General features: G+C 31.9%; 1 protein-coding gene across 1 annotated transcript in view; it reads left to right on the forward strand.

The window, feature by feature from the left end:
• Positions 1-10293: 10293 nt before the first annotated feature.
• The window catches only part of LOC110023374 (serine/threonine-protein kinase 26-like), a 20792-nt gene continuing 7975 nt past the window's right edge, over positions 10294-23110 (forward strand). The window contains exons 1-10 of the mRNA XM_020722763.1: positions 10294-10811; positions 12645-12701; positions 18892-18919; positions 19002-19124; positions 19725-19836; positions 20005-20042; positions 20143-20196; positions 21281-21349; positions 21420-21536; positions 21623-21691. Of these exons, the coding sequence (XP_020578422.1) occupies positions 10717-10811; positions 12645-12701; positions 18892-18919; positions 19002-19124; positions 19725-19836; positions 20005-20042; positions 20143-20196; positions 21281-21349; positions 21420-21536; positions 21623-21691 (762 nt within the window). The 5' untranslated portion in view covers positions 10294-10716. The remainder of the gene's footprint in view (positions 10812-12644; positions 12702-18891; positions 18920-19001; positions 19125-19724; positions 19837-20004; positions 20043-20142; positions 20197-21280; positions 21350-21419; positions 21537-21622; positions 21692-23110) is intronic.

The raw sequence follows: 23110 nt of genomic DNA on the forward strand, positions 1-23110 counted from the left end.
TAAAATAAGTATTTTTAAGTTAGCAGATTCGTGTTTATCCTTCTCTATAAAAAAGTTAGAGTTATCATAACTGGTATTTTACAATTGCTTTACATGTCAATTTTTTTCCACTTGAGGAAGGTGATCAAATAGCTAATCAAAGAATACTCTTTTAACTATATTGTTTTTTGCATTAGCCATACTCCTTTGAATAGTCTCTCTAGCTTGACCATGCTCTTTTTGGCTAGGCTACTTTATAATTTAGTCACAATAAATCAATTTCCCAATGTATGGTCATACCTTTATTTAATCATACTATTCTTAGCACATAAATGCCGTGTTGGCTATGTTTTTTTTAGAACTAGATGGTCAATCAACTCAATTCTTTTTACTTAATATACTCTTAGCCTAACTGTACTCTTTTGATTTTACTCAAAACTCTTCATGATATTACTATGCTATTTTGATTGTCATTTTTTTAACTAGTTCATGCGCTTTTGATTAAATCATTTTGTTACTTGGTCATACATTTTGGGTGACAACTTTTATTTGATTATAAACTTGTAATTAACTTAGTTTTTTATTCAAGTACTTCGTCTCATATGATCATGCATTCTGCACATTAGAAACTCTCATTTAATCAATATTTTTTATTCTTTTAGATATTTAAAAGCCGTTAAAATATCATAATCAATTTGAGTTTGATTGGTTGATAGTCTTAATCATCTCTATCTCATATTATTTTCTTAGTTGCATGTGTTTGAGTTAGCATAAATTGGCTAACTAGATTTATTCTTAACTTTAGGATTGCTTATGGTTATGACAAATTAATTGTTATTTTTGGGTGATTGTTCATTTGATAACTTATTCTATTGCATCCATATCTCATATGGCTAATTAGAGAAGCTTTTAAAATTAAAAATATTTTTAGGCCATGTATGAGGCTAGTTTTTTTATTTTTTTAGTTTTAATCTTTTGAAATGTGTGAATTGATATCTACTTGTAAGTCTCTTTAAGCATTATTGTATGTTATTTTAAAATTTTAATAATTTTAAGGTGAAGTCTTTAACTTAATTGGATTGCTAAGATAAGATAATTTTGTAACCCATCACAATTGGGTTGTAAGTGAGTCAAGCTGACTTATGAACTAAGTGGCTCGTGAACTAAGCTCAATGAGCTAACAAGTCAAGTTCAAGCTAGTCTTGACTTGACTCTTTAGCCTGATATTAAATTTGAAGACTTTGTTTTTGAAGTATTAAACTTGTTCAAAAAATAATAGTTTGTATTGTATATTTTGTGATATCTTATTATTTCTTTCATAATTGTTTATTCTATTTGTCATTTTATTATAATGATACCTCAAAATCTGAAATTAGAATAAATTTTTATCTTTTATGATAAACAAGCCAGTTAGTGAGCAGGTTCAAACTCGTAAACAAGCTCGAGCATAGAATTTAATAAAATTAATCAAGCTGAAGCTAGGCGTGGCTCAAGCTCAGACTCGATTCATTTACACCCGTAATCATATGAGCTAACTCAACCACTCTTTAACTTTGTACATTCTTCACGTTATCATAAAACACACCCATAGTTCTTGGTATATATATATATATATATATAGTAAATATCGAATAAGTTAATTTATGTGACTGGTTCGATAGTTACTAGAAGCGTGCTGATAATGATTGATTGGGTGTTGATGGCTGCTAATTGGCAACCGAGGTGGGTCAGTAGGATTGGTGACTAAAATCATCTATGATAGAAAATTATTTAAAGTGCTTTAAAAATTCATTTTAATTATTTTAAAAAAATATAAATAGTTAAAGCTCACTGAATAAAATATTTTCTAAAAAAATAAAAGTGATCCCGAATAAACTTTTAGTTGATCGCTCATTCTGTAAGCACTTAATTATTAAGATGCATTATCACTAAGATCAGTCTTATCTCCAAATTATAACTACAAGTACTTGATGACTAACCCAATTTTCTTAATCCGCTTGCCACTTTGATCTATAATGTTGCTCTGATTTGATATTACCATCCAATTTCTACAAATTCACTGCTTACAAATGATATATTTGATGAACATGTCTTAAATAGTAAAGATTAGGAATCCATACTTGAGAATTATACTTTAATGAGTTAAACCTCATGAGGGGTAATAAGTTTGTATCATCGCCCAAGGGTGGGATCATCTCGTGCCTTTTTTAGCCCCGCAAAATGTATATTAGTAAAGCGGCAAAATATGAAGCTCTGATAGCATGTTTAGAATTAGCATTTTGATGGCCATCCTTTGAGTTTGGGCTTTCGGAGATGCATGGTTGCTTATTAATCAAGTTGGTGAGACCTTCAAAGTTTTCAAGAGTAAGATCCTCCCATACCATAACGACTATGTGAAACTCTTATATTCTTTGTATTTTTTATATTAAAATTTTAAGCTAAGAAGAATATGTTATATTTTCAAATTTTTATGATATAATTCAAAGTTTATGAAATATCATTTATATGTCTTACAATAACAAAATTGATCAAATATTCTTAGTATCTTATTTTTTTGGCATAACATGCTCAAAAATTTATTTTGGATCAACACAGCGCCAAAATTTCAAGAAATGTTAGAGTAATATGTAAGGAAATATTCAACCAAGTTATATTCCCTTCCTATTTTCAGTGCCTTACTCATCTCTGAAGATTGTTGTTGTTCATGAGTAATACTTAGGAGGGAAAAATTCTAACACTAAGCTTATGTCTCCATCTTAAGCTAGCCATTCAAAGTTAGTATTATTACAAGTTTTTTCACACTTTGAACCCTAAACCTAGAAGGACATTATATGTCACATTATCATCATTAATTATTGATTATAAATTATCATGGCCTTGATCAAACTATGCCTAAGTCATGATCAAACATTCAAAGTATAAGATTTGAATAATGATCGAAGAATGATCAAACTTTGTTTGAATAATGATCGAAGAAGGCTTGAAAGTGTCTCAAATAATGACAAAACAAAATATTCAATTGTAATGCAAAAGATGATCAATGAATAATCGATTGTGGCTTGAAGAATGGTCATATAATAATTAAGAGGGTTCAACTTTAGTTCGAACAATAAACAAATAGGTCTTAATATTAGATTGGTCAAGATTTGATCAACATTAGATCATAATTTGAGCATGATTTTGATCTAAATAGTATTTAAACAATATTCAAACATAATACAACATAATTTGAATTTACTATTTTGCACTTATTGTATTTTTTTTTTGTAAATAAATTGAGAAATTTCTCACTATCTATGCAAATTAGTTGGGTTTGATAAGGAAATTATTTAAATAGTTTGAGGCAAATGACAGATAAATTAAATAATGTATTGAAACACTCACAATAGATATAGGAGGAGCAATTTAAATAAATTGCTTTATCGATGTAATCTTATTCATACGTATAAAAATTTTGGGGATATTACATTTTTAGTGTATAAAATATTAGTGTTTACATATCTCACATTTAAATTTTTATATTTACATAGGGTTTAATAATACCTAAATTATTTTAATACCCCAGCCCTTTGTTTCCTCTCTATTGTCTCCACCATTGAAAGCATGTTATGGTGAGATAGTGGAGCTCAACATCACCCCATCATCTTGACTTGTGATAACTTTCTAATGTTATAATGCTTCATGTTCTATTTATTTAAAATCCCCAAAAAGTTGTGTTTGGTAAGTTATATTTGTTATTAATGTGACTAATAGATTTCTACAATGATGTATGCTTTTATTAACACTGTCATTGTCGGGTCCTAAGTTCTGAATTCACAAAATGGTGGTCGTGTTTGGCAGTCAACAACCAACATAAAATTTTTATTGAAAAATAATGAAATGACTCCTTTAAATCATTGCGTAAATTTTAGGGCGTCCCCTAAAAACAATGCATTGTATGATCAGAATATAATGAAAAATGTGTAAAAGCCGCTACACCATCTCCCGGGTATAGTGTCAAATAAGCAAGGGTTTCAATATTATGGATGGATGCAAGCAAAAAAAGTTAATTAGTTTAAGAAACTAATAATATGATAAAATATTAGAATATAGGTACTCTCACGAGTAAATTAACAGAATTAGTATATATTAGGGTTCCTCAGAAGATGAATATTTTATGCATTAAAGAAATTAAATGTGTTAGAGAAAAGTGTAAGAAGATTGATAGTTTAGGCTTTAAACTTTGATATTTAGATAGGAGTCACACTAAAAAAGGTGTAAATGTAATTATAGATAAGAGTTCGAATGCTAATGTTGTAAAAAATCAATATAATTAAAGATAAAATTATAGCTAAAAATTGCTTTTGATACTAAAATTTTTAATGTTATAAGGTACTTATGCTCCTGAAGTAGGTTTACATATATGTTCAAAAGATTAATTCTGAAATGACTTAGAAAAATTAATACAAATGATACCTCTTAGAAGAAAAAAATTTTATTGGAGGAGATTTCAATGGGAATGATTGTAGAGTGGTAAAAAATTTTAGAAATATTCATAGTTGCTACCGTTTTGGAGTAATTAATGAAGAATATAGAATCATATTAGATTTTGCTTTAGCTTATAATTTTATTTTTACTAATACTTTATTTAAGAAAAGAGATAAACATATTATTACTTATAAGAATTGATATAATAAATCACATTGATTATTTTATTATAAGAAAAAGAGATCGTAAAGAATATAAAAATTGTAACACTTTTCCTAGTGAAAATTAAATACTTTAGTATCGATTATTAGTTTGGGATTTTAAGATGAAAAATTACAATATAAAGAATATAACAAAACATTGTCAAAAAATTAGGAAAGGTCACCTAAAATGCACAAAAAAAAAATTAAAGTAAATTTTAATATTTGGGATGTTCATGAAAAAACCAATTCTATGTTGAACAAAGTAACAAGAACTATTAAATAAGTGACAAAAGATTTACTTGGAGAATAAAAAGAAAAAAATTATATAAAAAATCAATCGTTTCTGGTGGAATAATAAAAAGTAAGAAAAAAATAAAATATAAGAAATTGTGTTATAAAAATTGATTTAAATATAAAAACTTAGAGAACTGAAAAAAATATAAGGTGACTCGTAGGGAGTCTAAGGGAACAATTTATGACGCTAAAAATTCTATTTTTAGTTATCTTTATAATATATTAGGTACTAAATATGGCGAAAAAAATATATATATATATATATATAAACTAGCTAAACAGAAAAAAAGAAAAGAAAATATTTAATTTAAGTATATTAAAGATGGAAATCAAAAAGTAATTTTCTTAGAAGAAGAAATTCAATATAAATAAGTGAGTGATTTTGATAAATTTTTCAATGAATATTTTTAAAATATGATCAATCTTAGTGATCTTAATATCATTAGCAATAGTAAAACTTTTTATTTTTACAGTCGCATTAGTAAAAGATAAGTTGAGAAGGCTTTGAAGAAAATCAAGGTGGAAAATCTGTGGGACTAAATGATATCTAGAAGATTTGAGATATTCTTGGCTTATTAAACTATTTAATATTATTTTTAAAACTAAAAAGATGCTCGAGGAGTAGAGGAAGAGTATTTTAGTCTCCATTTCAAGAATAAAGGGGATGTATAAGTTTGTGCAAAATATAGAAGAATTATGAGAGATGATAATTGAACATAGTTTAAGACGTGACACAAAACTTACTCATAATCAATTTATATTTATGCGGGGCAAGTCTATTATGGAAGCTATAAATTTATTGAGAGGTTTGATGGAGAAGTACAGAGAGAGTAAGGAGGACCAATTTATGATTTTTATGGATTTAGAAAAAAAAAAGCTTATGATAAGGTTCTAATAGAAGTTCTTTAGAAAATTTTAGAAAAGAAAGATGTTGATATGACTTATATTCAAATCATTAAAGATATATATACTGGATTGTTACTTGTGTTCAAACAGAAGGATGATTGATCAAGTGTTTTCCTATTTCAATCAAATTACATTAGATATCAACTTTAAGCCTGTATATTTTTGTTTTAGTTATGGATGCTCTTACTGGACATTTACAGGAGGATGTACCTTAGTTTATGCTTTTCGCGGATGATATCTTTCTTGTGGATAAGATTATAGAAAGAGTTAAGTGAAAATTTGAATTATGGAGATCTACATTACAGTTTAAAGTCTTTCCTTTGAGTAGATCTAAAATTGAATATATTGAATGTAATTTTAGTAGTTGCTCTGGTGGCAGAATTGTAACTATGAGTTATCAAATCATTAAAAGGTGTGAACATTTTAGATATCTCGGGTCTATTATTCAGCATGACAGTGATATAGATAGGATTGCTATTAGTAGAATCATGTTGGTTGGTTGCAATGGAGGAATGCATCAGGCCTATTATGTGATAGAAAATTACTGCTTAGACTTGATGAAAAAATTTATAAGATGATAGTGAGACATGCATTGCTTTATGGCACAAGTTGGCCTTTAAAAGAGAAGCATAAAACAAAGTTAAGTGTTGCTGAGATGAGATCGCTTAGGTAGATGAGTGGCTTGACACATAGAGACAAAATGCAAAACGAATCTACCCATGAAAGGGTTGATGTAGCTTCAGTGGCAACAAAGATTAGAGAGAGTCATCTTAGATGATTTGGTCACATTGAACATTGACCATCTGATGATCCTTGTAGGAGGGTAGATGTTTTATATTAGACTTATGTTATGAAAGGCAAATGTAGACAAAAAAAAAATTGAGCATATTGTATAAAAAATGATCTTAATCTATTAGAATTAAAGAAAATATGACACTCAATATACATCATGGAGAAAAAAATTATTCATGTAGTCGACCCCACTTAGTGGGAAAAAGGCTTGTTGTTGTTGATGTATGCTTTCATTATAGTGAGTTATAAAAATTGTTTAATAGTATGTTTGTACTTCATTTTAAATTGAACATATTTGAACTATGTTTGAGTACAGTTTAAACTTTGCTCAAGGCTTATTCTAATCTTATCAAGAAAACTACCTTTTTTCTTGCATCATCAATCATTTACTCATTTTTTTTATGAATATCCTACTATGTCTTCTTTATGTTCTCTTTTGTACAGTAAAGAATATTTATCTATTATTCACCTTTGGAAAGTAATTAGTAAGTTTATAATGTCGTTGTTGTAGAAATGAGTGTTCAAATCATATTTAAACCAAGATTAAATCATATTTGAATGACAATTGAACAACATGATTCATATTATATTTGAACATGATTTGAACGTATTCGAAAGAGCACATTATGATAGTTTAAACATGTTCTAATAATGTTTGATTATTTTTTTAATACAGTTCAAACATGATTCAAATAAGACCAAAAGTGTGATTTGAACAAAGCTCAATCTAAAAGTGTTCAAATAATGTTTGATAAATAATTGAAGAAGGTTTGAAAGTTTTCCAAATATATGTTATAAGAAAGTTTGAAACCCAATATTTGATACTCTATCCAGTTACACGATTGCTTTGTCAAAATAATCTAATATATAAAATATGATAAAACATTAAAAAAAAGGCATTTGAATCCAAATTTGTCGTTGGATCACATCTTAAAGTATCAGAGCATTATAAAGAAGAGAGAGTGTGTGAGAGAGAGGAGGGCAACACGAATTTCCACTCTAAAGTAAACTGGGACATTCCCGGGCTCTTGAGACCTTTTTTATATAATCGAATATTTTTGATATATAAGAGAAGGGAGAGAGCCTAAAAAGGGAGGTTCCTCTTACATGAAACAACCCTTTATTTATAGTAGAGGGACTGCAATGAAGAAATATTATATTTCTAATCATTCTTTAATGAGGGTTGTACATGTTATTTTGGTAATTTTATATCAGTCAGCTCATGGCTCGACTATCTTTAGGCTTGTCCAGGTTACTGGTCGTCAAGACTTCTATCTTCTTGATTTCTGGTCATCGGGACGTCTGGCTGTCGAGACTTCTGGTTGTCCCTCTGAGAGATTCGGTCTGACACATTTTTTGTGTACAAATACCCAAGTTTGTTGAAATCATTGACAAAATAAAGAACTCCATTGTAAGAGTCAATTTATATTTGCGAGCAATAAAATCTTGAATGTGATAATGCTAATATAGAAGAATTATGGGAGATGATAATTGAGCATAGGTTAAGACGTGACACAAAACTTACTCATAATCAATTTATATTTATGCGGGGCAAGTCTATTATGGAAGCTATAAATTTATTGAGAGGTTTGATGGAGAAGTACAGAGAGAGTAAGGAGGATCTATATATGATTTTTATGGATTTAGAAAAAGCTTGTGATAAGGTTCTAATAGAAGTTCCTTAGAAAATTCTAGAAAAGAAAGATGTTGATATGAACTTATATTCAAATCATTAAAGATATATATGTTGGATTTGTTACTTGTGTTCAAATAGAAGGATGATTGACCAAGTGTTTTCCTATTTCAATCAAATTACATTAGATATCAACTTTAAGCATGTATATTTTTGTTTTAGTTATGGATGCTCTTACTGGACATTTACAGGAGGATGTACCTTAGTGTATGCTTTACGTGGATGATATCTTTCCCGTGGATAAGATTAGAGAAATAGTTAAGGGAGAACTTGAATTATGGAGATCTACATTACAGTCTAAAGGCCTTCCTTTGAGTAGATCTAAAATTGAATACATGGAACATAATTTTAGTAGTAGTAGCTCTGGTGGCAGAATTGTAACCATGAGCTATCAAATCATTAAAAGGTATGAACATTTTAGATATCTCGGGTCTATTATTCAAAGTGACGATGATATAGATAGGATTGCTATTAGTAGAATTAGGTTGGTCGGTTGAAATGGAGGAATGCATCAGGCCTATTACGTGATAGAAAATTACCGCTTAGACTTGATGGAAAATATAATAAGATGATAGTGAGACATGCATTGCTTCATGGCACAAGTTGGCATTTAAAATAGAAGCATAAAACAAAGTTAAGTGTTGCTGAGATGAGATCGCTTAGGTGGATGAGTGGCTTGACACTTAGAGACAAAATGCGAAATGAATCTACACATGAAAGGGTTGATGTAGCTTCAGTGGCAAAAAAGATTAGAGAGGGTCATCTTAGTGGTTTGGTCACATTGAACATTGACCATCTGGTGATCCTTTTCGGAAGGTAGATGTTTTATATTAGACTTATGTTTTGAAAGGCTAAGGCAGACAAAAAAAAAAGGGCATATTGTATAAAAAATGATCTTAATCTATTAGAATTAATGAAAATATGACATTATGAGAGCTTTGTTCAAATACCACTTTTGGCCTTGTTTGAATCTATAATGGACCAAAATCCCTCTTAGAAATTCGGCCTGACACATTTCCTGTGTACAAATACCCATATTTGTTGAAATTATTGAAAAAATAAAGAACATTGTGAGAGTCAATTTATGCTTGTGATCAATAAAATATTGAATGCGATAATGTTAATATATGGAAATAGTGAGCTTTTATTCTCTCTTGACTATAATATAAAATCTAGAATGAAATAATGCTAATATATTTAGTTCAAAATAAGCATTTAGTCATATTTCCAAAAGAAATAAAAATCCGGCATATATCTCCAAACTTTGCTATAATGGGCCAAATATATACTAATTTTCGTAAATAATGTTTGTTTGTTTATATATCAATAAAATCATGTATCCTAGAGGGTAGCTTTTATAATTTTATAGAAGAATTTGTTACTTTATTTATTCTTTCTAAGGTATCTACTACAATTATAATTTAAAATATTTTTCTCCCAAATTATCATAAGAAGTTTATTATTATTGATTTTCTAATGCTATTTAAAAAATCTAAATGTCACATAAATAAATATTAAATTTATTTATTATTAGCCATATAAATATATATAAATTATAATATCTCCATGAAAATTTACATTTTTGTAAAGTAGTTGCGTGTGGAGCAGTTTGTGCATTTCAAGATAAGCTGTTTATCCCAAAACACAGTCCGCACTTATAAGCTGCCCCCAAACTGATCTTTCAAGTTTTTGTTTATATCATGTCAATGTTCATATCGCTTCAAAAATTGCATTTTTACCAACTTTAGAACAGTGAAATAAACATTTCATACAAAAGTAAAGTGATATAAATGTAAAATTGAAAATCTGGATGTTATGTATGTAAATACATTAGAATCATACGGTATGCATGCAAATCTTCCTTTTTTTTAGAAATCAAAACCCTGGAAAAAATAATCTAATTCCATAAATATTTCCAGTTCCAAACCCTAGAAACTTAAATTAAATGAAAATAAAAGAATGTGAGAAAAATTGACACAAATTTCTTCATTTCATTCCATCAAAACTCATTCTTTCATTCCTCCCAAGGGAAGAAAGCGAAGATTTACATCTCCGTCGTCATCCGGATGAGATCGACCTCTGCCCCGCCTCTCTGGTGACAGCTAAAACCCTCAAAATCCCCTTTTCACTCCATTTCAATCTCGCGACAGCGATTTGTAGTGTCACCTCGCGATCGATCTGTTCATTTTTTTGTCTTTGCGTCTAAGTTACGGCGGCGAGTTCTTCCACTCGGTCTTGGTCGTACCGTCATCGCCAAGGTTTTGGTCGGCAGGATCAAATCAGATGGGATTGTTGGCAATGGGTCTGCCTTTAGAGTGCGGATTATGAACGCTTTGAAGTGGGGTTTCGTTTCCCGTCGTCCTCTGGGTTTCTGTAAGAAAGATGTCGGATTCGTCAGCTTTGGTCGCTGCTATCGAGGCGAGGTTCAGCAATTTAGAGCTGATCGGGAGGGGCTCCTTTGGAGATGTTTTCAAGGGGTAAGGGCTTTTTTATTGGAAATAGATTCTGCTTTTCTTTTGTTGATTGGGTTAGGTGCCTTGTTTAAGGTTTGTGTAAACTTGTTGGGGATATCAATGTCTTACACTAAATATTGTGCCATTGTACAATTGAGAAAAAAAAAATTTCCTTTGGCCTTTGCATTTCTATTAAAATGCGTATTTTAACTGAGTTTTGTTCTCCATGAATATAGAGATCATATTTAGGATTGGCGATGAGTTTATATCTTTATGGTAAATTTGATGGCCACCATTCTCATATTTTAGCTTATCAGATCTCTTGTTCTCTTCACATTTTCTGTTGTTGTAGCTTAAAGTCTACTATTTTTGAAAATCCACTTGTGGTATGGAGGCTATGTTGATTCTGCCTTTTACATACAAGTAATCTTGGACTGTTTGTGCAAAGGAAGATGAATTATGTTGATGAAATCATAGTTGGATTTGGGAATGTTTGGGGATGGTAATTGATTTTGCTGGAATTGGATTTAGGTTTTTTGGGTGGAGGACGGTAGGAAATGATGTAAATGTGTATTGAGAACTTGTAAGTTAATGTGGATTGTTTTCTGGGTTACCTTTATGTGAATAAGGTTCAAGTATAATACAAGAAGGGGAAGGCAGATTTTTCTTTCAGATATTGTGTTAAAGGCCGGATCATGGAAAAATTAGAGAGCTTTGTCCTCAAGTTCATAAATTCTGGAATTTAGTAGTGTTTTTACTGTTTTGGCAGAATCAAATAAGATAATTCGAATTCATTCCATTTTGAGAAGATAACTTATTGCAAGTTGTTGGAGCTAGTGTTATGAACGAGCTTGCATACTTTCTGTATATGCGATGCTTATTTTTCTGTAAGTGAAATGATACTGGGGATGCTTGCTTGCCTGAAATTTATCATTTTCTTACTTGGCATGCATTGAGCTTCATTTGCTATTGGAAGTTTCTTTTAAAAAAAAAAAAAATTAGCACTTTCATGGCTTGCTATTATGTGCTTCCTGTATGGCCAAATGCATAAAGCTTGAAATTTCTGAATATGGAGGATGCCATTTAAAAACAGATTATCTTATCTGCGAAAGTGATATTTTTAAAATTTGTGAGAATATTAATTTAGGATTTGAACTTTGAAGTATAATGGAGTGTCGATGCTCTTAGATGAAATTTCTGATCTATATATAGAGCATCACAATGTATACGATACTAAAAAATGTTCATATAGAAATGGACTATCCGAGACGTCAATCTTAAATCTATTTACTCCAGTGTTCGATATCTATCGTTACAAAGTAAAATTTCACTTTAGTTCTATTGAAGCATCAATTTTTTTCTAGAAAGCATCCATCGGTTATTTGCTTTAAACTAGATGAATGGAACTTTTAAAACAACTGTCCTTTTGTTCAGGAAAATTGTTATGTTTTCCTTTTATATATTATCATTTTGATAAACTATGAGATAATTTATTTGAGAAGCACACAATAAACAAATAAAGAATATGCAGCTAGTGCTTTCAGATTTGGGGCACTGTTATGAAGTGCTGCCATTGTTGTCAATGAAGCTTGGACATGTTAAATTAGCAATTTTCTGTGTGTAGAATTAAATTTAATGTATTGTTAAAAATTTATTTTTATTGCTACCATAATTCAGGTTTATCAATAATTTTTACTTCCCCACAATTAATTGGAAATTAGTTACTACTCGTACAATGGGTGTGGAGTTTGGCTTTCTGTAGGTTTGAGTTGTAGAGAATACTAGCCTATGAATGCTATATTTGGCACCCCCTCTTATAAATATAGAAATTCTGTCAAGTTTACTTCTATGTTGCAGGTTTGACAAGGAGCTCAATAAGGAAGTTGCCATCAAAGTTATTGATCTGGAAGAAGCGTAAGCGCCTCTTTCCAATAGCCATTATATCTAACTTATTCTTTTATTAGCTAGCTTTTGCTTATAATGATTTTTTTGTTTTTTATTATTGGCTTTTAATGGGATTACTTCAGTCAATATTTATGCCATTAGGTATTCAATTATGTTGCTTGGTTGTTGTTTTTTTACTTCATTTTTTACCATCTTAATTGTTTCAGCATTATACCTTGAGACAATTTGTGATCACAGGCTAGGATAAATGTGCACCAAGTCACATTTTCTTTAATTGAAATAAGCATGCAAAGCAAGAAGCAATCATATTGCTCTGACTTATTGTCTAGGGAGAAGTTTAATAACAAATGTTGCCATTAATTCTTTATAGCAATACGTAACTACTGTCATTTTATTTTGGTGATGATTTAGTATTATATGTATATGATAATACAATCAATCTGGTTTTGAAATCTAGTAACAAAATGCGCAAACTTGTGGGCCATCTAATGTTCCTTCTCATGAAAAAAGCAACAATGAATTATTGATTAAAGTTTAAGACATTAACTTTCCTAATAAGTTGTAATTGTTTTTCATTTGGTGATGCACTTTCAGTGAGTGCGTGAACCTATTCAAAATGATAGAAAAGCTGCTGATTGACATGAAAAATATCATTGAAACTACTATGACCATGTCTTGTCAGAAAGAAGAAATGTTTTGTTATCATTATTTAGTCATTGATTGAAGACAGTTTTCGTCATGTTATTATTCTTTTTCTTTTTTCCTTTCTTGCAAGCATATTTATTGGCCGTTCTAGCTTTTGTCCATTTACCCCTTAAAATCTATTGAGTCGGTCACTTGTCCAGATTTTCTTGCTAAAATTTAGAGGTGTATTTCAGTCAAGTAGAAAAGAATTGTTAGCCTAACTTTAAGTTAAAAATTTTAAGATTTTTTTGCTCAGTCTGATAGACATTATTGAAAAAAAGTAATCTATTTACATAGAATTACCAAAGAGAGCGCTTATGTATCAAACATGCTGCTACATGCAAGCCTAATGTTAAACTCCTCTTACTGTTAATTAACATGCCTCCAAATATCTTAGTCACATTATAGCAATATTTATTAAATTACGTTGTAAATGATGTGGACTTAGTAGAGATCTTTAGGGTAGATTTTTATCGCAATCACTCACTTCCTACACAACCAACAAAAACTGAATTTGCTTCGAGGTTTTTTGGGACTCATATGGCATGGCTTTTGTTGTTGTTTCTAGCTCATAGGATGAGGGCTATTTATCGTGTGCCTATTCCTCTTGACACTTAGAGCATTTTGATTCGATTTTTTGCAGTTATTCTTGTTTTTATTTGGCAGTTGGGGATCCTTTTGAGGTTTGCACTTGATGAACGTTGATTTGGATGGGTAGGTTCAAATGGCATCTCACATTAAGGTTGAGTAGATTGGCCTTGGTCGAAGCTCTTTAAGGAAGGCTCTGTAGAGGAGTTATGGGTTGGCTCTTGGAATGTGGTGAACTCAGTTGAAAACCTCATGAATGCCTTTAAGAGGCTTGCCTTAATTTGAGTAGATGCCTGATAAATAATTAATCATTTCAATAATAATTTTATTAATAATGAATTTATCGACGAAGAGCCTAGTCAATTTAAAAATTATGTTGATTGTGCTATAGAGAAGAAATAACATCATGTTTGGATTTGCCCCCTGAGTGTAACAAAGAATATTCAATAAAGGAGCTAGTCTAATGTTGGATATTTATAATGATTTGAGCTCATAAAGATTTATGGATTATCCTAAGTTTCTATAGAAGCATCCTGAATTTTTTGGGGATCTAGTAGCCTAGTATGGAAGCTAAGAATGGTGAAACTATTCAATGATCTCACTTGAGAAGAGGTTAGCTTCTCCACCCGTCCCCTCCCCTCCTGACAATGATATTTCTCTCTTTAGACTGTTGTTTATTCTACAGGTTGTTTTTCTAGGTAGAAGAGTGTTCTCTATTTCTTCTTCAATTGGAGGCAAATGCATCAAATTAAAAATGTTCAATTGTTCATTGTCTCATAATTATGGTGGAGGAGGTGGTTATATGTTGGCAAGGTATTGCTGCGAGTATTCTCAATATGATGCTCCTTGACTTGCCCTGGATTGAGGATGAGATGTTTCGTGGGGGTAAAAGGGTTGGCATGTGGTGATCTTACTTGGAAAGGTTATTGAACTAAGCATTATGCTTAAATTTGCGCCTTTTTTATCTATAGCATTTGATCTTCCTGAGATGAGGCGAAAGTTCCTTCTTATGCCATGCTTTTTTGCTCAAGTAGACGCTGAAGTGTTGATATTTGGCTTCATGACAATTGATTTGTCTAATAATTTCTTATTGGGATATGGGATGGCATGAATCCACAACATTACACATCGCATCATCTGATCATGAAGTGATTATAGCATTGGATAGGAAGTGTTGAATTTCATGTGTTGGATCTTTTGTTGTTTGTGGGTTATGACAATTATATTAACACATAGAAAGAAAGAAGGATAGAGCTAATGGAAAATAGAATAGAGAAGGGAAAATCCACTATAATTGAATAAGTGCTTTATTAATTGAATATAGACAAGGATTTGAGTTATAGCGTACTATGAAGAAAAAGTTACAAAATGAGCTGTACATGTTATACATCCAATATAATATAAAAAATATGAGCGAATGCTTTGAGCACATACTCAAACTTGATTTTGTTGTAGGTTGTCGGATATAGATGAATAGTTGAGCCTCTTATTCGCATCAGCCAAGTAGATTCTTCTGATAGGGATGATTGCTTGGGCCTGGATCAGTTTGTTGAGTCTGGTGATAGCCTTGAGTAAGTTCATTTTAGGTTTAGTGGATATACCCTCTATGATTGACAATTATGTTTGCCTTCTCCCTCATGTGTTCATGCTTTAAATTCTGCTAGCAAGTTTATTGTAATTCGGTTGATGAGTTCATCTTGAATTTGGCTAGCAAGTTTTAATATAAACTGGGCAAGCCTACTCTTAGGAGATAAAACATGACTTTGAGTATTTTTAGATTTGCGATTAGTTAGTTGGAGTGAGAAGACTTTTAATAATAAATGTTGAATTGTTACTTGTTGAAGTTAGTAGAGATCTTCAAGTATGCCTTTCACATTGATAACTTACATTTGAAACGCACAACTAAAAAAAATGTGAATTTGTCTCAAATATGTTTCCTTGGGATAACACTTGATGCTTGTTTTAATAAACGAGAATGAAACCTGGAAAGGTAGGAAACCTAGAAAGGTAGGCCTGGTTGAATTTTTCCTTGGAAATTTCATAAAATAATGATAGTTCCAAGAGTTTAGGGACACCTTACATATGGTGGGAGTGAGATATTTTTATAGGTGAGAGTGGAGGATAATTTAATACTTTTGTTGAAATAAATATTGAGGGAGGATATACTTTATACTTGAAATTAATACTATATGAAGCTATGCTTAGCTGAAAGGATATTTTAGTCCGCTAATTGATTGGGGTTTTGAAGAGGAGACACTTTTTCCTCTGAGATAGTTGGATTATTTTGTCATTTGATGTGATGGGCTGATAAATGGAGCGCTCATGCTTTGAGATCCCATGTTTGTAGATTGACATTTGGTTGTTAGATGGCTTTTAGATTGTCATTCGGTTTATCTGAATTGGACTTGTGGATCTTGGTGTGTTTTTCAAGTTTTGTGTTTAATTCTTTTAGTTTGATTGAAGGGCATTGTAGAACTAGAGGAGATGTGATGGTGGCGATCTAGAGATAAGATTACTTCAATATCTCCTTATTACATAGAGATTTTGGAAGCATCAATCTTGGCATTGTTGTTTGGACGATCAATATTAATTGGTATATTTTATAATTTTATAGGAAAATACCACTAAGTAAAAAATATAATGACGTTAATATGGAAAATTTATTGTCACTATTTTTTTGGGACATTATATTGGGAAATATTTGAACAATTGAATAGTCTTAAGCCACAAATGGATTTTTAATATCATTTAAGTTGTTCAATTAATAAAGACAATCACTCATTAGATTTGGTGCAACGTTACATTAAAGAACATAAAAAATTCATAGTAGCATTTTTTGTATTACTGAAGGAATGAGAGTTTTTGAGCATTTAGGTGTGTAAACAAGTCTAGTCAAGCTCGATTCACAACTATCTCAAGCGTAGCGTTTTGGTAAACAAATTAGTCTCAAACTCATGCTCGAGTCAAACTTATATATGGAGCTCAACTCGTTGATTTATTGGCAAGCTTATGCTTGACTTGTGAGCTCAAGGTTGTCCGAGAATCTTGAGGAAATTGTGAAGGAGACTGGTGGAGAAAAGAGGAAGTTGTGATGGGTCTGATAGGGTTTGAAGATGAAGTCGTGGCTACAACTTGGTGGACACATGAGCAAGTAACTTCTTCGCTCTCAAAAATTGATGGAGAAGAAGTGGAAGTCATGCAGACAACATGTTGGAGATAGGATTAGCAAGGTTTGAAGATTGACGAAGTTGCAATGGCAACTCAATGAAGATGGGAGCTTTGAAGTTTCTCCTGATGGAAGTCACTCTTCGTGAGTCTCACAATGGCATTTGAAGTAGAAGAGGAAGTCACGATGAGACAATAATGTCAGATGAAAAGTAACTTGCAATGGGACTCATGGAGCAGAGCGAAATGCCCTAAAGAAATTTAATCGAGTTAGTTTTCTAGCAAATGCACCGAGTTGGTTTAAAATCAAACATGGGCTTGTATATTATATGAGTTTTTATTTGAGCTTGAGTTTGTGACTTGATAAACTTAATTTATGAGCTCGTTATTGGGTCGATTTTGAACATGCTGACGAGCCTGCTGACTTACATCTCAAGGGGTACTTAAATTTCTTGATTGTAATTTTTGGTGAATGACAATCTTCATAATAACACAAATTGGTTTGTTTTAATGGCATGGAATAACATTATTGTTTCTCAGGGAAATCTTTTAAATTTCCTGGCAGTATGGACTTGTATGTTGATTATTGAGTTTTCACCTTATATATTTTCCTATTAAAGCTTAGACCTTCAGGTGCATTAATTTGTTGTTCTCTTGTGGTTTGCCGGGAATGCAAATTTCATTCCAAACCAGTACTTCCAATCTTTGCTTTGTCCAGTATTATCAACTTTTGACCGCATCTCTTTATATCATCCTATATTATGTTTTGTATTTCCTTATTAAAGCCTGGACTTTCAGACAAAAGAATTTATTTTTCTCCGGTTGTGTGCTTGGAATGCAAATATTGTTCAAATTCATTATTTCCAATGGAGGATAATCAGCTTATATAATATTCGTAGTAGAAACAGAAAGTTCCTACAATTGGAAGAAAATTTCTGCTTCTCATCCTTTTTGTTTGAGCTCCTTTGCCTTAAAGAAAATAGATGAATGCAATGAACAGCATTCTCTGAAGTCACGGACTTGTTTTCTACTTGCCGTTAACTCTGCTGCTTTTTTTTTTTGTCTCGATATATTTTTTCTTTCATATATTTTTTCTTTCATACTTATATATTAATCTACTGGGAGATTTCAATTACATGTGCTCATACCAGTGTTATCAAAGCGCAACGCGATGCGTAAGGCTTAATTTTTTCTTCAAAGCATAACACTCAAAGCGAAATGACGTTTGTATTAACTAAAGCAATAATATATTATATAAAATTATTAATGTATAAATATATTCATTAACATTTATAAAATATAAAATATGACTTAAAAGTTGATATTAAATTGAAAAGAATGTGATACAATACCTAACTTGAAGGCAAACATTGTCAGTGAACCTATAAATTAAAATTTTGAACAATTTTTAATAGTTGCCGTGATAATTCAAAACTTAAAATTGCAAAAAAAAATGCTAATTAACTTCAGCACTTCAAAGCACACTTCGATTTGCTTATGAAGCACGCTTTTAAAAATATTGGTTCATACTAAGCTATTTGACTGCCTGATGGGGTGTATATGGTTGTCATCTTCTCCCTCATTTGGTGGACTGTTGATTTATTTTTAGCTCCTATGTATGCAGATTTTATGAAGATTGTAAATATATTCATTGTTTACCCTGTTTATGTTAAAAATTCTCGTTTCTGTAGAATTTCTTGGTAACATTTTATTCTTTAATCATTTACCTTTCAAATTACTAACATCTAATCTTCTACCTTAGAGAGGATGATATTGAAGACATTCAAAAGGTATGGCACAATGAAAATTCTATTTTTAGGCCTATTCAATTATGGGATATTTATCTGAAAAATGTATGTTTTATGCTGCCAGGAAATTTCAGTTTTGTCACAGTGTCGCTCTCCATATATAACTGACTATTATGGTTCTTATCTCCATCAAACAAAACTATGGATAGTTATGGAGTACATGGCGGGTGGTTCTGTTGCTGATTTGGTAGGTTCATGCAATCATATTAACTTTGATAGTTTTGGATAATAAAAAACAGTTTGGCTACTTTCTATAGAATGTCAATAAAGGGATTTACTTTTGTGAAGGCTCCAACTACATTTTTAGAAAAAAGAGATTTTGAATGGTCAAAATCTATTAAACATGCTTTTGCTTAAATTTAAGAGATATTTTCAAATGCACATATGCTTAAATTTATTGATTTTTTGTAAAGTTTTTGATGTTTCCTGTGATGAATTTGATACATGTATTAGTAGAATTTTAAGTTAATATGGGCATATGATTGTTTTTTAATAAGAAATTGAATGAGATTAAGCAAATTTGTTTAAATATGATCAAAAATTCTATTTTATTGCGCAAGCACTAATTTATCAGAATCAATTCAAGTATATATATCTTTTAAAAAGCATTAGGATTAGCTCAAATTTTGAATTAGCTTAAATCTGAATGATATCATTGATTTCTATGTTTTAAGTGTAAACACAAACAATTTGGTTTTGTACTTCTTACCTGTGCCTTCCTATATCAAAATCTTGTAATTAGTATATTCAATATAGCTTAGTTTTTGTTGTACTTTTGCTCTTGTAGCTTCAAACTGGTCCTCCATTGGATGAAATGTCAATAGCATGCATTTTACGAGACTTGCTGCATGCAATTGATTATCTTCACAGTGAAGGAAAAATTCACAGAGATATCAAAGGTCACTTCCTAAGTTAATTTTCCGTTATATTTTTGTCCAAACAAACTTTTATGCATCATTTTCTGCAATAAATAAAAAACTGCACTATAATTTCATTCAATCCATGTTATGGCATCTATTATGTTTAAGTTCTTAAATTATGCTCTGAACATATTATTATTTTGGCAGCTGCAAATATTTTGTTGACTGAAAGTGGAGATGTGAAGGTATGTGAAGCCATTTTTTGCACAAATAGATGTATGGTGTTCAACAGGCGTAAAAATGTTCTTTGTCAGCCCATTTACTCATCTTAATTTTTTGCCTTAGGTGGCAGATTTTGGCGTTTCTGCTCAACTAACAAAGACAATTTCTAGGCGCAAGGTGACGCTTTTCTTTTGAGAATTTGTCTGCAAATCCTATTATTGTTTTATCTTATTTGATTTGGTTACATCTTTGGTATTATTCTAGCCATATTTAACTTGAGTACATACTCATACATTTTTTAGTCATATCCAAATTATTTTGGATTGTTATGCAATCTTTTGTATACCTTATGCATGGTTTAGATACGTAGCAAGGGTTGTAGCTAATGTGCATGAGCATTTAATTCCTCAACTTTGGTAGCTTCTATTCAAAGCCAAATATCTCCGCGCTTAAACCTATAACTTTGTCATTTCAATGTGAAATTTCTTGAAATAATTACTCATATGGACTGGAAGCATTATTAGTGTATTATTTTATGTTTATCTTAATTTTAAGTTTTTGGCTCTTTAAGTTTAAAACAGATCAAATACAAAGTTTAGTTTTGAGGTATTAGAAATACCCTAAACATCAAAGTTTCCTTGCATTTGAAGATTGTGATTGGAAGCATTAGAATTGTACGAATATATTTACCTTCATTTTAACTTTTGTAGTGCTGGGTTTAAATACCCTAAACATCAAGTAATTTTGAGTTTTCCTGCTGTAAATTATAATCCTTTTGCTCAAACTTTAGCTTTGAAGGTTATTTTAGCAGTTATTCACTATGAGATTGTGTGTTCTTTTGACTGGGCTATTAGTGTGTGTTACACACACAGATATATACTGGGTTTCTTCATTTTTGCATTTAGTAAACCTGTAAAATATAAAGCATGCACAATGGAGTCTATTATCCCGGCTATATCCTGAATGCATATCTTCAAAAGATTCGAGTCTCTGCTAGCGACTACCTTAACTGGATAGAGACAGCTGTTTCCATCTGCTTATGTTGTATTTTAGCTAATTAATGTTAAATACTGTTTGCTATCTTCCACCAATTTCTATTTCATCTTCATCCATCTATCTGTAATTCTGTTAAATATCCATGCCAACTTCTAAAAATAATTTAGTAATGCCATAAGGCTGTTAATTTCTCACTCTTATTATGCTTTTGTATGTGTATTGTCTATTTTGATATGTTGTTTGCTGATAAGTTGAGCCTTTTTAGACTTTTGTTGGAACTCCCTTTTGGATGGCTCCTGAGGTTATTCAGAATTCAGAAGGATATAATGAAAAGGTGTGCGTGTAACTTTTTAAATATGCCTAATTTATGAATGAAATATTTGTGATACATTTTCATGATGCAGGCAGATATTTGGTCCTTAGGTATAACTGCTATAGAAATTGCTAAAGGAGAACCGCCTTTAGCAGATATGCATCCAATGAGGGTTCTATTTATGATACCACGGGAAAATCCCCCTCAGGTTTGACTTCAATCTTTGTTTCTGCAATAGTGACAATCTTCTCTTTGTGGTTATGCTGGGTAATTGTAGATTTCTCTTTGATGCAGTTGGATGAGCATTTCTCACGACCTTTAAAAGAATTTGTCTCATCATGTTTGAAAAAAGCACCTAATGAGGTAATTTTAAAATCAGCAATACCATTTTATTTAGTTTATTCTTAAACTCATTGTAATTAATTCCGCGATTTAGTCATGGAGTTTGCTAAGTGATGTTTTAGAGCCTAATCTATCAAGTGTTAATCAAGAAATCTACGATGCATAGATATAGTGTTGACCTTATTTTTAGTGAGGTCTAATCTTTCTCTTAGGATTTAGGATCTAGCCTTAGGGACTTCCCTTCGACTATCTTAGAACCTTAGAAATGGGACCCACCTTGTTCTAGAAATTCAACCCGCTTCCGTCCTCTTCTGGAGTTTCGCGTGTGTGGTATCAATTTCTAGCACTTAGAATGATGAAACCAACATGAGGAAACCCAAAAGGGACTTCCTATAGGACCTTCCTGAGCTTTAGGGTGGCATTTTGCACAATTCGCACTCCCGCGCACAAAACTTCGCAATTCGGAGAGTCGACACGTCCGATCGCCACAATTCGCATCGCTTGCACTGTTACCCGTCGAAGACTCGAATAAACCTTTTTGAGACGATCGATCGCGGGTCGAAATTATGGGAAATTTGAATTTCGACGCGTTTTTGACCCGATTGTCGACGTCCGAACGACCCCGGATGACAAAACGAACTGCGCCGGCGCGTCTAGGACGTCGATTTTGCCTAGGGAGGACACTCATTTTGTTACGTCGCCGCGCACGAATAAATCGGATATAATATAATGTATATATATATATATATATATATATTTATCCTCTTTAGCCCTAACTCCCCATTCTCCGCGTCCGAGCTCTGCCTCCCTTCCTTCTCCCGTTCGCGCGCCTGGCCTTTCCCTTTCTCGGTCTCGAGCCGAGCGAGCTCTTCCTTCACGCGAGAGAAAGTTGACTTTCGCTTGCGTCCTTGCCCGCGGCCTTCTTTCCCGAAGCCGCGCCAGTCTCCTTGAGCCGTGGATTTCCTTTTCTTGGTAGTTTGACTCTGGGAAGCTTGTTCCCTGGTACACTTGAATGGCATTTCTTCTCCTCAGTCTCGCCGCTCGGTTCTAGAGACTTCGGTGGCTTCGCCTTTTGTGAGCAGGGAGCGTGGCCCTTTTTTTCTTTTGCCGTCCTTTTTCTTCTTTGGCCCGATTCGAGTGTTGTGGACTGTTGAGGGTGTTCTTCTTTCTCTTCTCTCTATTCTCTGCCTATATACACAGTTCCTTTTGAAATTTTTGAGGTTGTTGGAAAAATTTTCAGAGAGGAGAGTAGAAATTTTGGTTGTGAGGAGTTTGGGGAGAGAATTTCTGTGAGAGCGTTTCTTTGAGGCGAACTCTTGTGTTGCAGGGCTTTACTTTAGCATTCTTGAGGTATCATTCTTCCCCCCTCTTCTTCGGTGCTCTGTTTCTTTTCGGTTTTCCTCTCTGCCGGGTCTTTGAACTTGGCTCTGTTGGAGAATA

Source organism: Phalaenopsis equestris, unplaced genomic scaffold (assembly GCF_001263595.1).
Source record: "Phalaenopsis equestris unplaced genomic scaffold, ASM126359v1 Scaffold000224, whole genome shotgun sequence".
Taxonomy (NCBI): Eukaryota; Viridiplantae; Streptophyta; class Magnoliopsida; order Asparagales; family Orchidaceae; genus Phalaenopsis; species Phalaenopsis equestris.